General features: G+C 47.8%; 1 protein-coding gene across 2 annotated transcripts in view; it reads right to left on the reverse strand.

Moving 5' to 3' along the window:
- Window positions 1-2482: 2482 nt before the first annotated feature.
- Window positions 2483-14840, reverse strand: part of STEEP1 (STING1 ER exit protein 1) — a 31767-nt gene continuing 19409 nt past the window's right edge. Inside the window, exons 4-8 of one of the 2 annotated variants that reach the window (XR_007460561.1) lie at window positions 13610-13748; window positions 12645-12734; window positions 11938-12030; window positions 9841-10527; window positions 2483-3723 (exon numbers count right to left, since the gene is read on the reverse strand). Coding sequence is in view for 1 of the 2 variants with exons in the window: in XM_049644794.1 (XP_049500751.1) it covers window positions 10465-10527; window positions 11938-12030; window positions 12645-12734; window positions 13610-13748 (385 nt within the window). In the remaining variant the exon portion in view is untranslated. Of the gene's footprint in view, window positions 3724-7424; window positions 10528-11937; window positions 12031-12644; window positions 12735-13609; window positions 13749-14840 lie in introns of those variants that run through there. The other variant, XM_049644794.1, reaches the window with a different exon arrangement.

Raw genomic sequence — 14840 nt, forward strand, 5'->3', positions numbered from 1 at the left:
TATGGCTACTCCAGCTTTCTTTTGCCTTCCAGTAGCATGATAGATAGTTCTCCATCCCCTTTCAATCTGAAGGTGTCCTCAGATCTAAAATGAGTCTCTTGTAGACAGCAAATAGATGGGTCTTGGTTTTTTATCCATTCTGATGCCCTATGTCTTTTGATTGGAGCATTTAGTGCATTTACATTCAGCGTTATTATTGAAAGATAAGGGTTTAGAGTCATTGTGATGTCTGTAGGTTTCATGCTTGTAGTGGTGTCTCTGGTACTTTGTGGTCCTTGAAACATTTCACTCACAGAGTCTCCCTGAGGATCTCTTGTCGGGCTGGTTTAGTGGTGATGAACTCCTTTAGTTTTTGTTTGCCTGGGAAAACCTTTATCTCTCCTATTCGGAATGACTGGCTTGCTGGATAAAGGATTCTTGGCTGCGTATTTTTCCTTATCAGTACATTGACTATTTCCTGCCACTCCCTTCTAGCCTGCCAAGTTTCAGCAGATGGGTCGGCTACTACCCTTACGTGTCTACCCTTGTAGGTTAAGGCCCGTTTGTCCCTAGCTGCTTTCAGAACTCTCTCTTTATCTTTGTATTTTGCCAATTTCACTCTGTGTTGTGCAGAAAATCTATTCCTGTTCGGTCTGAAGGGAGTTCTCTGTGCCTCCTGGATTTCAGTGTCTGTTTCCTTCCCCAGATTGGGGAAGTTCTCAGCCATGATTTGTTCAAGTACACCTTCTGCCCCTTTCTCTCGCTTCTTCTTCTTCTTCTTCTTCTGGAACTCCTATGATACAGATATTATTACATTTCACTGAGTCACTTAGTTCTCTAATTCTCCCCCTTGTGGTCCAGAATTTCTCTTTTTCTCAGCTTCATCTTTTCCCATAACTTTATCTTCCATTTCGCTTATTCTCCCCTCTGCCTCTTGAATCCTCGCTTGTCACTGCCTCTAGTTTATTTTGCACCTCATTCACAACAGTTTCAAATTCATCAGGAGTATTTTTTAGTTCCTTGATGTCTGCAGCAATAGATTCTCTGCTGTCTTCTATGCTTTTTTCAAGCCCAACGATTAATCTTATGACTAGCATTCCAAATCCTGGTTCATTACGTTGTTTATACCTGTTTTTTTTTTTTTTTTTTATCAATTCTTTAGCTGTCATTTCTTGTGAGGAGAATTCTTCCGTTTCATCATTTGGGCTAGTGTTCTGTCCCTTGTGTGTTTTAAAAGCTTGTTATCTGTCTTACACTTGCGAGCACTGCTATATTAAAGAGGGGTCAGTAAGACTGGAGACTTTCAAGCAAAGGCTGGACCAAATATGTGTCTGGGGGAGTGGTGCAGGGAATTCCTGTATGTGGGAGGGTAGAGCTCATGATTTTTTAAGGTGTTTTCCACCCTTGAGTGATGAAGATACAAGGACTGATTTTCTACAAATTGTGTTACCGTATCACTTTTGCACTGGGTCCTTATCCCCTCCTGTCTCCTCAGGTACATTGCCCTGGTAATTCTCTCTCTCTCCTGCATTATCTCTTGGCTTTTTCCTCATCAGCATTCAAATATGCTGTTATTTCTCCTGTCTTGAAAATACCTACTGGGGCGCCTGGGTGGCTCAGTCGGTTGAGCGTCTGACTTCAGCTCAGGTCACGGTCTCGTGGTTCGGGAGTTCGAGCCCCACATTGAGCTCTGTGCTGACGAACAGCTCAGAGCCTGGAGGCTGCTTCGGATTCTGTATCTCCCTCCTTCTCTCCCCCTCCCCTGCTCATGCTCTATCTCTCTGTTTCTCAAAAATAAATAAATGTTAAAAAAAATTTTTAAAAACAGAAAACACCTACTGTCACTCTCACTTCCCACTACACACGCCACATTTCTCTTTTCCTTTCACAGCAAAACTCAAAAAAAAAAAAACAACAACAACCCACAATCATCTGTATTCGCTGCCTCTGATTCCCCTCCTCCCGTTCTCTCTTGAACTCACTCCTGTCAGGCTTTTGCTCATACCACTCTATTAAACTGCTCTTGTCAAGGTCACCAATGACCCCCACTAAATGCAATACTCGTTCCCAAGTCCTCGTCTTTCTTCCGCGTACTGGTCGTTTGCCTGTTTGCTCTCAGAGCCATTTTCCCTCTTCTGCTCTGTTGTGTGGAGCGGACGACTACGTTTCCCAGGCGCCCTTCCCCTCTCACTTCCCGATGGGTTTGGCTCATGGGAACCACTGGCTGAAGACTGGAGAATAGAAGCTGCGGTACCCCCTTCCTTTCCCTCTGTGTTGAGTGTCGTCTCGAGAACAGTGACTGTATCTACTCTGTGGCTCCCCCGGGATAGGCCTTCCCTCCATGGACCAAGCTCCTGCTGGGCCAGCCTTCCTGCTTCTGGGTGGTCCCTGATCCTGGACTTGAGTAACACCAAGGGGGGGGAGGGAGGGAGGGAGGGGGAGAGAGAGGAGGGGGGGGGGGGGAGAGAGAGAGAAAGAGAGAGGGAGAGAGAGAGAGAGAGAATCCCAAGCAGGCTCCATGCACAGGTTGGAGCCCTATGTGGGGCTCAATCCCACAACCGTGAGATCATGACCTGAGCTGAAACCAAGAGTCAGATGCCCAACCGACTGAGCCACCCAGGCGCCCCCAGGATTCAATCCTTGCACCAGCTCTCTTTTCTGTGTACACTTACGTCTTGGGGAATCTCATCCTGTCTTGTGGCTTTGAAGAACATCTCTACACCAAAACCTCCCACGTTGATAGCTTCTAGCCAGACCTCCCCGGTTGAGCTCCGGACTGCATATTGCCTACTTGACGTGTCCACTTTGCCAGCCGGCAGGCGTTTTGCACTTTACATGTCCGAGACAGAGTGCTTGGCCTTCCCCCCCAAAGCTGTTCCTCCCATCTCAGTAAATGGCGCTTCGGTTCACCCAGTTATTGTAGCCACAAGTTAAGAAGTCGTCCTTGATTCCCTTCTTCCCCTCGCTTCCCACATCCAACCCATCGGCTTTTGCCCCGATAACAAATCCTCCCAGACACATTTCCCTTCAGTTTCTCCGACTCTTCCTCTACTACCCTGGGCCGACCGCTCTCCTCTCTCTCCCGGGCTACTACAGGGGTCCCCTGATGGGTCTCCTTGCTTCCATTCTGGCCTCCCAGTGACAAGCCATTCTGTGCGTGACAGCTAGCACCGTTCGGAAGCATAAACCATGTTACTCCTCTGCTTAGAAGTCTCCAAATTCCCACTGTGCCATTGAGATGGAAACTCCTTATCTGGGCCCGCAAGGCCATACATGGCCTGGCTCCTGCTCACTCCCCTGACCACCTCTTGCTGCTTGCTTGTTCTCTCGCTCAATACAATCTAGGCGCACTGGCCTTTCTGTTCCTCCGACGCGGTAGGCTTATCCCTCTGCGGGGCCTTTGTATTTTCTGTTAGCCTCCCCCGGATTGCTTCCCCCACCCATCCTTACCTGGCTGGCTCATTCTCATCCTGCGGGTCCCCTGGGCTCAACGGCCCCGCCCCAGAGTCCATCCCTGACCACCTGTCATTCTTCATCACATCACACTATTGTAACTGACCCATTTCTTGTTCCTTTGTTTGTCTGGCACCCCTGCCCCCAGAACATGAGCTGCTTTGTTCTCCACTCTGTCCCCAGCTCCTACTGCAAAATCTGGCACAGAGCAGCTACTCGGTATACAGTAAGTTCACTGAGTAAGGTAACAGATGAACTTCAGCAGGAAGAGGGCCATCTCTTCCTCTGGGACTGGAAGGAGAAAAGGATGGAAAGAGATGAAACTAATGGGTGCCCCTGTGTCCTCGGTGCTCTGGGGAGAAAAAGGTCTGTTGGGAGAAAGGGGGCTCACAGGTAGAGAGGCTGGGGCAAAGTGGTGGAGGCTGTAAATTATCCAGGGGGGAACAGGAGGATTGCTGACCCCAAACACACAGGATTGGCTAGCTATCGGGAGAACCCATCTGATCCTGGAACCATATAGTCACAGTGTCAAATTCCACTCGTGGGGTGCCTGGGTGGCTCGACTGGTTAAGAGTCTGACTCTTGATTTTGGCTTAGGTCACGATCTCGTGGCATGTGTGGGTTCAAGCCCCACACTGGGCTCTGAGGGCTCTGCACGGACATCGTGGAGCCTGCTGAGGATTCTCCCTCTCTCCCTCCCTCTCTGCCCCTCCCCTGCTCGTGCTCTCTCTCTCTCTCTCAAAAATAAACAAACATTAAAACAAAAATGTTTTTAAATAAATAAAACTTAGAAGGAAAGGCGAAGGAACTAGAGTAACCAAAACAAATGTTAAAAAGGACACAGCTAGACAAATCATACGACCCAATTTCAAGACTTCGCACACAACTGTAATAAGCAAGTCAAGATGGTGGGGTATTAGTGCAAGCACAGAGACAACAGACAAGAGAGAAAGTCCAAAACTAGAGTCAACGGACTTTTAGCAAAGGTACAAAAGCAACTGAATGGAGAAAGGCTTTTTAGCAGATGGTGTCAGAACTGAAAATCTGTATAAAAAAAAAAAAAAAAAAAAAAAAAAAAAAGAACCTCAACACATGCCTCACGGCTTCTACAAAAATTAATTCAGGGGCGCCTGGGTGGCTCAGTCGGTTAAGCGTCTGACTTCAGCCCAGGTCACGATCTCACGGTTCGGGAGTTCGAGCCCCGCGTCGGGCTCTGTGCCGACAGCTCGGAGCCTGGATCCTGCTTCGGATTCTGTGTCTCCCTCTCTCTCTGCCCCTCCCCTGCTCATGCGCTCTCGCTCTCTCTCTCAAAAATAAATAAACATTAAAAAAAATTAATTCCAAATGGGTCACAGACTGAATTTAAAATATAAAACTTATGGAAGAAAATCTGCACGATCCTGGGTCATGAAAGCTACTACACTATTAAGAGAATAAAAAGACAACTCCCACACTGGGAGATGTTGCAAATCACATATCTGATAAAAGACTTCTATCTAGACTATACAAAGAGCTCTTAAAACCCAACAACAGGGGCACCTGGGTGGCTCAGTTGGTTAAGCGTCTGACTCTTGATTTTCAGCTCAGGTCACCATCTCACAGTTTGTGAGGTCGAGCCCCACGTTGGGCTCTGCGCTGAAGGCACAGAGCCCGCTTGGGATTCTCTCTCTCTCAAAATACATAAATAAACAATAAGAAAACACCGTTTAAAAATGGGCAAAAGATCTCAACAGATCTTCTCCAGAGAAGATATACAGGTGGCAAATTAACTAATACAAATACGTTCACAACAACAACAAATCAAATAGTCTAATGAAAAATGGGCTTGACTAGACCTTGCTCCAGAGATAATATGCAAATGGCTCAGAATCATATGAAAAGTTCCTCAACACCGCCGTTCAATGCTAACGGAAACCATGAAGTCCAGCCTCACGCCTGTTAGGATGGTTACCGTCAAACGCAGAAAATAAAAGTAAGCGGTGTTGGTGAGGATGCGGAGGAGTGGGGGCCCTGGACGTTACTGGTAGGAGTGTAAACGGGGGCGGCCGCCGTGGAAAGCCATATGGTGGTTCCTCAAAAAACCCAACACAGAATTACCGCCTGATCCAAACACCTCACTTCCGGGTATTTACCTGAAGCATCGAGAGCAGGGTTGCAAAGACCTCCTCTCATTAGGGAGACACAAATCAAAAGCACAAGATACCACTGAGCAACTGTCCTAGATCAGAGGAGGCTAAAGAGACATGGGTGGCTCAGTAGGTTAAGCCTCTGACTCATGATCTCAGCTCAGGTCTTGATCTCAGGGTCGTGAGTTTAAGCCCCGCGTTAGGCTCCGCTACTTAAAATTAAAAAAAAGAGAGAGAGAGAGAGAGACTAAAGAGACGCGACAGCTGAACGCAGTATGCGATTCTGGACTGGGTCCTGGAACAGAAAGAGGACACAGTGGAACGACTGGTGCAATCCAAACGAAGTGTGGAGTTTAACGTTATTGTCCCAGCGTTAATCTCCGGGTTTTGACCACTGTGCTATGGTTTTGTATGGACTGGTCTGCTCGGGCTGCTCTAACAAAATTCCACCGACCGAGTGGTTTTAACAACAGGCATTTTTTTTCTCACGGTTCTGGAGGCTACGAAGTCCAAGGTCCAGGTGCCACCTGATTCAGTTCCTAGGGAGAGCTCTTTTCCTGGCTAGCAGACGGCCGCCTTCTTGCTGTGTCCTCCCGTGGTAGAGAGAGAGAGAGAGAGAGACAGGTAGAAAGAGAGCTCTCTGGTCTCTTCTTTTAAGGGTACTAATCCCATCATGAAGGTCCCACCTCATGACCTCATCTAAACCTAATTGTTTCCCAAAGGTCTATCCCCCGAATCCCATCACGCTGTGGGGTTAGTGCTTCAACAGAGGAATTCTGGAGGGGACACAGTTCAGCCCGGACCATTATACAGGATGTTAATATTAGGGGAACCGAGTGGAGAGTATATGGGAACTCTCTGAACGATCTCTGGAACTTTTCTGTACATCTCAAATTATTCAAAGATTTTTTTTTTAATTTTTAAATTTTATGTATTTATGTATTTGCTTTTGCCCTCAATAAGAAATTTACTTGTCTTAAAAAAAAGTCCAAACGCTGGCACTGTCCAGAAAAATGTAACAGGTTTATTTATAATGGTTATAAAGTTGAACTGCTGAAACAAACGTGTTCACCGCAACATTTTGACTTGCATCAATGCTTTGTGTCCCCGCGTTTGTATTAAAAATTCACACACAGGGGCGCCTGGGTGGCTCAGTCGGTTGAGCGGCCCACTTCGGCTCGGGTCATGATCTCGCGGTCTGTGAGTTCGAGCCCCGCGTCAGGCTCTGTGCTGACAGCTCAGAGCCTGGAGCCTGCTTTGGATTCTGTGTCTCCCTCTCTCTGACCCTCCCCCATTCATGCTCTGTCTCTCTCTGTCTCAAAAATAAATAAACGTTAAAAAAAATTTAAAAAAATTTCACACACAAATGAAAATGGAAAAACTGCCAATACCTACTTCTGTCCCCTGTTTTTCCATTTGCAATCATATACTTAGGTACCTCTGACCCCATGGGAAAAAAAAACCTACCAATAAGAGGAAGAAGAGAATTTTTTTTAAGTTAAAGAATGAAACGTTTTCCATCAGAGCGGATTCTTAAGCACGTTCCCCATGTATGCTGCGTGTTAGCTGGGCATGATTGGTACACGTTTGGCACGGACAGCTGGCAGGCTGGTGTCTTCCAAGAGGCCCAGCAGGTAGGCCTCGCTTGCCTCCCGCAAAGCACCGCCAGCCGCACTCCGGAAGCGCAGATCTGTTTCGAGGTCCTGAGCGATCTCCCGCACCAGACGCTGGAAAGGAAGTTTGCGGATCGGAAGTTCCGCGGACTTCTGATAACCTGTAATTTCGCGGAATGCCACGGTACTGGGCCTGGGACGATGAGGTTTCTCCGCCCCTCCAGTAGAGGGCGCATTCTTGCGAGCGGCTTTTGTAGCCGGTTGCTTCCTCGGTGGCACCGGTCGACTCGCGTGCAGCCTGCTTTGTCCAAGCAACGGTGGGGAGACCTCCTTACTTAATCCCCTTCTCCTTTGGAGCTCAGTGAGCTAGAGGCGGCGCTGGCATCAGCGATTCTGTGTCTCCCATCCTCTCTGAGCCTCCCTCATTCATGGTCTCTCTCTCTCTCTCTCTCTCTCTCTCTCTCTCTCTCAAAAATAAATAAACATTAAAAAAAAAAAAAAAGGTTTTTTTCTAAGGTAAAAAACCTCAAGGTCAGGCACCCTGGCTGACTCAGTCGGTAGAGCATGCGGCCATTGATCTTCCGGTCATGAGTTCAGGCCCCATGTTGGGCCGTAGAGCTTACTTAGGAAACAAAACTAGGGACACCTGGCTGGCTCAGTTCGTAGACATGCGACTCTTGATCTCAGGGTCGTGAGTTCAAGCCCCACGTTGGGCGTGGAGCCTACTTCAAAAAAAAAGGAAACACACAAACTCAAGGTGAGAAGAGTTGAAGGTGAGGGGCCTTCAGATCCCCAACCACAGAATCAGGCTGGGCCCAAAGGAAGCGAGGTAGTGACAGAATGGCAACACTGGGAGACAACAGGAGGATCGGGGTCCTACGAAGTTTAGAAGCCGGTTCAGTTCACCCTAAGTGAGGCTTTTCGTTTTCCTGGAGGAATTCTCAAACACTAAAAGCTCAAGTGTCAGGGACTGTGCTTTGTTCGAAGTGAGTGAAAACTTGGAGCAGTCAGACAGGTGACGGCGCGGCAGAACAAAACATCAAGGAAGTCAAAAAGGGTAAGGAAAGGAGGTGGTCCCCGGTGATAAGGATCCCCACATGGTCGAGGCAAGCTAGTTTTTAAAAAGCATTTTAACTTCTCTTATGCAGTATAATTACACTTCCAGATGTCACCAATTATTACAGCTATTAAACATTTTACATTTTACTATTTCATGACAGTTGACAATGTGCAAACACATACACACACAGAGTAAGACTCCAAAATTTCCACATGGCTCTTTATCCTAACACTAAAACCCTGTATCTGCTGCTCACATTCTACAAGAAAATAAAGGTGATAGAGAAACTATGTCAATAAGCATTTCAGAACGAGAGAATAAAACACTAAAGGGCACGTGCTTATCTAGGGCTAATGACCTAATGATTAAGACAATCAAAATGCACAATTTGAACCAGATGCTCCAATGGTTTAGGGCTAGTATCTAAGGATGAATATTTCGGAAAATGTGTGGAAAGGTAACGACACGTTTCCTACAGGGAGCCCCCCACGTAAGTGTCTTTACAACGCATTTTACTTGGTTTCTCAAAATGAAACTGCTATCTGTTGTCAACAATATATTTCTTAAAAGTCCCCCAGGAGAGGCAGTTCACCTTGTTCTGCAGTCAGATTTCTGGCTTTATCACTTGATGGCTATGGGATCTCGGGAAACTTATAACTCCCAGAGCCTGAGATACTCATTTGTAAAATGAGGAAGTAACCACCCTTCGAATCAAAAACCGAACAGAACAGGGCCAGTGGAAGCGAGAGGAAGTGGAGGCTGTGGTCCCAGAACAGAGCTCTGGATCTCTAGAATCTTGGCTTTCAGAGGTGGCGGGACAGGCCCGCCGGGCTGTGGTCATGGCAGTTCGTGGCTAGCGTGAAGGTAAAGGTCACCGTTTGGAGGCGAAGTCAAGGAACTGTGCGGAGGTTACAGCCGACCACCCGCATGGTGTCTAAGCACCTCTCAGGGTGAGGACAGGAAATGAGGTGTGGAGGGACGCCTCAGACGCAAAGAACCCGCTGGGTGCAGGAGGCTAACTGGGAAGATGGAAACACAGACCCGCCCGGGGCTGTCCCCGGACCGCCACCCACCCCCCTGCCCTTCTCCCACTTCTTGCTAACTCCCGTCCACCCCTACTCCAACCTACTTCTCCTTCCAAATAAGGAAGCTGGGGAAAAAAAGGCAGAGAAAAATGCCCTATTATTTCCCAACAGCACCTCACACACACGTCTGGGGCGACTGAACCCACGGCAGACGACGCAACGAGGTTAAAGTGCCCTTCCTGCCCCGACAGCTCGTCATACCGGGGAACAGATAAAACCACGTACACAACACTACGTACTGACATCACCGAAAGAGCGGGGCATTAAGTGTCTAACTGTACAACACTCCTCTACGGATAGCGAATGTGAAATGCCCGATGGCCGACAGGCCCCTTTGTCTCAGTATCGTTTCTTCCTCTACGTCTCCCTCCCACACTCTTGTCAGCTGCGTGAAGGGGTGGCAGTTATTGGCCGAGGCTGCTTACCGAGACCCCAGTTCCATTTGGAGCCGAGCTGCCCTGCCCCCGCCCACTCTGATCTGGCTGTTCCTTCGTAAGTACAAAGTCTGAGAAGGAAGAACTCACCCAGAGCTTTAATATTTGAAGTGCAGGAAGCAAGGCTGTGCTGTTTCTGGAGTCTGTGACTGGGCAAGTTTCTCTGAACATCAAGTAAAGGAAGCTCTACGTACATCCTGGCTTTTTATGGATTTTCTTCCGACAGCAGAGAGATTCAAACCAGAGCTGATACCTGCCAGTCTAAGAATAGAAGAGAGTCACTTCAAAGAGTCTGACTTGCTATGGCTTTAAATATAATTCATGCCACTTTCTTCTGTGACACATCATAGTATCTTTTTCAAAAATCTTTAAACACTTTATTAACTTTGAAGAAGGTGTAAGAACAGCTACTTTAGAAACTGGAGACTCTCAAGCACTGATGTATTCAGGGAGTTTCTACACAGCTGAAGAAGTTTACATCAAATGGACCAAAAATAGTACAGAGGACCTATATACAGAAAGATTTGAGGAAAAAAACCCCATCTCTAGAAAGCAGGTCAGATGGACTCAAAGACCTCACTGAAGGTAGGAGAAATCAATGGAAAGCAATGGAAAGCCTTCTGCAGGGGCAAAAAGGTAGACAGCGGTCCATGCAGTCAAGAAAAAGTTCTTTTTCCTCGCGATCTCCAGTGTGGGTTGAGAGAAAGGTCCTGATCATTTGAACTGGTTATCAATCAAGGTCCCCTTCATTTTCGCTTTCTTGGCTTCCAGTTCAGCCTGGAGAGGAAGAAAAGCATACGCCCTGATACATGACGTGAAATTCGTACTTTCCTTTCTTACTCTAACTGCCCAAACTCTATCCTGTCGCGTTCACTCAGTAGAGCAACCCGAAGGGCGGTGTCCAGCAGCTGCTTTCCAACGTTTCTGATGTTACGGTTCACAGAGGAAATGATGACGTCTGCGTGGCAAAATGGGGGCAGTGTGCAAGGCTGTGGTCAAAGGTGATCAGTGCAGGGCTCCTGCAGCCCCAGGTTCCTCCAAGGGCCGAGGGAAGCAATTTATCGTGGCATACCGGTATCCTATTCCCGGCAGGACAGCAAGAAACGCTCTTCTAGAACAGTGTTTTCAAGTTGTGCTGCCCACGAACTGTTTGTTATTGGTTCGTGCAAGATACGTATAAGAATCGAGAGCAAGCATTCTGCAACTTGCGTAGCCATTTGACAGAGGGATAACAAAATCAAGTAATTTGATAGGAGTAACTGAGGCAAATTCATTTTTATTGCATTTGATAAATTATAAACTTGCTCTTGACAAGCTGGAAATTTAAAAAACAAAGCACTGTAAAAAAAAAAAAAGGGGGGGGGCGCCTGGGTGGCTCAGTCGGTTAAGCGTCCGACTTCGGCTCAGCTCATGATATTACAGTCTGTGGGTTCGAGCCCAGCGTCAGGCTCCATGCTGACAGCTCGAGCCTGGAGACTGCTTCGGCTTCTGTGTCTCCCTCTCTCTCTGCCCCTCCCCCGTTCATGCTCTGTCTCTGTCTCAAAAATAAGTAAACATTAGGAAAAAAAAAAAAAAAAACAAGCACTGGCCCTTCACCTCAGAACATTCGGTAAGCACTGCTTTGGACACTATGGCAAGGTCATGCAGCTCCCGAGACCACCCCCCCCCCACCTCTGTCGCCAAAAAATCCTCTACGGTCATTCGAACAGACTGGTACACCCTCTGAGGAGGCACAAATGCAGCGGTGTCGGATTTTAAGGCAATAGCACACGCACGTTATTATCAAGAAGACACAAACGCGGGCACCATCAGATATAAACGTGCGTGCTCCGCGATGAGCCCGTGGATAACACAGAAACCGGAGCGTGCTCTCAGAAGTGCCGAAGCCCCGGTCCCGGTACTGTCGCTGTAGCAACGCCACCCGCCGTCGCATCCTGGGAGAGTGTCCAGGAGCCCCGATCCGTTAACTCCTGACCTTGGACCACAGGCAGCAGAGTGAAGTATCGTTCCGGTTGGGGCCAGCTCACCAGGACTCTAACCGGGGGGCCTGGACGCTGTGGTCACCAGAGCGGGGTTCACACTGGCAGCCCACCACGCCGGGAGCCCCTGACAGACTTGCGAAAGGATCTCCCTGAGCGTCCGAGGGTCTTCCAGACCAAGAAACCCTTGCCAGCCCGGGCCACTCACCAGCTCCTGCAGCCGCCTTTTGCTCATGCCTTTGCGCTCCAGCTGCTTTTCAATGACCTTGGCATTCTGCGCGTACGAGTCAGCGACTTCTCTCTGCGGGTGAGGCAGCGGCACCTTTAAACCAGCGGTCTTGCCCACGAGCAACAGAGCCCTTAAGTCGCCCTTAAGCAGCAGACTCCTCCGGTTCCAAAAGTACCGAAACGGACTCGGTCCCCTTTCAAAGGCTTCGGGTTTTCAGTAAATCCCGAAGAGCTCAGATCGCAGATCGCAGCAAAAGCGGCTGAAAACCAGCAGATCACACCTCTCTGCAAACCTCGTTATACGCAAGTACCGTAAAGGTAAGTGCCGCTACCGCTGAGAGCCACACAAACCACTCGAGCCGGAATGGAAGGGACCTGAAATTGTTGAGTCCAATAGTTTTGAAACCGAAGAGGGATGAGGGGGTTGCCCCCTTGAAAGCGGCTCAAAACACAGTAGGACACCAAGCACTGAGCTAGTCCAGCTCCCTGGCTCTCACCGTGCGGATGTCCTTGAGACCCAGGGAGACGGGGACTAGCCCTGCGTTCTCTAGTCCCTTACCAGCAGAGTTAGGCCTATGACCGAAGTTTCTAATTATGCTGCTACTCGAATGGGCTGGTTCTAGAGTCCCCCTTCCTTCCGGGCCCACCCCCAGTCCATCCAGATCCCTTGAGAGCAAAAGCACTCACAGCCTCGATCTCCTCTTCCTCTTCGTCAATCGTAGACACCGTGACAGAGCTGAACTTGCCCATATCTTTTGTCCGTTTGGTCATCATCACCTGGAGTCACAGGAGGAGGACTCGGTCTCATTCACTGCAGTTGGCTCTGTGAGCCACGTGCGCGCGCGCGCGTGTCCCTGCGGGCACACATGCCTGACTGCAGGGGCTGGGGGCTGGGGCAGGGGACACTCCCCTCTTTGGGACAGGCTGGCCTATCTACAAATGCTAATGGTTTTTATTTGGATTATGTTTTTCTAACATCTGCCATCAAGGCTTTAGAAAGTATATTTAAAACTCAGCCCGATTCATTTCATTATTTCTTTACTTATTTCATTATTGATGTAAATTCAAGTTAGTTGACATACAGCATAGTATTGGTTTTAGGAATAGAATTTAGTGATTCATCACTTGCATGTAACACCCAGTGCTCATCCCAACAAGTGTTCTCCTTAAAGCCCCTCACCCATTGAGCCCACGCCCCCGCCCCGCACCCAACACCCCTCCAGCAACCCTCAGTTTGTTCTCTGTATTTAAGTCTCTTATGGTTTGCCTCCCTCTCTGTTTTTTATCTTAGTTTTCCATCCCCTCCTCTATGTTCATCTGTTTTCTGAAATTCCACATGAGTGAAATCATATTATTTCCTTTCTCTGACTTATTCCCCGCAGCATAATACACTGTCCACACTGAAAAAGGAAGACATTTCAAAGGAAATAAATGGTCATTAAAACCATACAACTTCTCACTTTACTCAGAGGACAGCTCTAGGAAAGAAAAAAAGAACACAGAATGGATGTGTCACATGTAACATCTGCTTATACATGAAAATGGCATTCTCTTAATAAGGGATGCGTCCATAAAGGGCGATTTCTCATTATAATCTTATTGAGAAATGTAGGGCGATCTGTAGCTATATTAACCTGTCTGTCAATAGTTACCTTCTTAGGAGGCTCCTGTTTCTGAGTATAGATATTTGTTTTGCCAAAACCCTGGCCAAACTTGACCACTGCTCCATCCACGATGAAGGTCACAGGAGCGTTCTTCGGCTGGGACTGATAGAAGAGTGGCAGTCCACACCTGCAAACAGCAGAATGAATCTCTGGGGAGCTCAGAATACAAATCCCCCAAGACACGGATTCACGAAGTGTGCTCAGATCCAGGGAATAGTTCTGTCTGTGGCATAAACGAATGATCCGCTCCTTCCACTGCTCCCCGAAACTACTTCCTAAGAATCACTGAGGGATCACTTTTACAAGCAAGAATTTGTTAAAACTGCTGCTCAGATTCCCAGGTCCCTCCCCAAGAAGATCCTGATTCAGCAAATCGGGGAGCTGAGGCCCGGGCATCTGTCATTTCCCTCAGGATCCCAAGGGATTCTTCTCATTCGACAAGTTTGGGAAATGCTGGCTCCTGCTATTGACGGCTTTCCAGTTACAACTGCTGCCGTTCCGGGGCGCCTGGCCGGCTCAGTCGGTACAGCATGCAACTCTGGATCTCGGGGTTGAGAGTTCGAGCCCCATGTTGGGTGTAGAGATTACTTAAAAAATAAACAAAATTTTTAAAGTAATAGAAGTTTCTAAAAACATACTATATATATATGTGTATATATATATATATATATATACACACACACACACACACACATATATATATATATATATATATATATATATATATATATATAGTTGCTGCCATTCTTCCAAGAGTCTGGGTAACTGGTCTAAGGTTTTTTTAATTTTTTTTTAACGTTTATTTATTTTTTTGAGACAGAGAGACAGAGCATGAATGGGAGAGGGGCAGAGAGAGAGGGAGACACAGAATCTGAAGCAGGCTCCAGGCTCTGAGCCATCATCAGCCCAGAGCCCGACGCGGGGCTCGAACTCACGGACCGCGAGATCGTGACCTGAGCTGACACATATAGACCACATCTTCTTTATCCCTTCATCCATCGATGGACACTTGGGCTCTTTCCATACCTTGGCTATTGTCCATAGAGCTACTATAAACATTGGGGTGCATGCGTCCCTTTGAAACAGCACACCTGTATCTCGTGGATAAATGCCTAGTAGTGCAATTGCTGGGTCCTAGAGTAGTTCTATTTTTAATTTTTTGAGGAACCTCCATACTGTTTTCCAGAATGGCTGCACCAGCTTGCATTCCCACCGAGAA

Source organism: Panthera uncia, chromosome X, assembly GCF_023721935.1.
Source record: "Panthera uncia isolate 11264 chromosome X, Puncia_PCG_1.0, whole genome shotgun sequence".
Classification (NCBI taxonomy): Eukaryota; Metazoa; Chordata; class Mammalia; order Carnivora; family Felidae; genus Panthera; species Panthera uncia.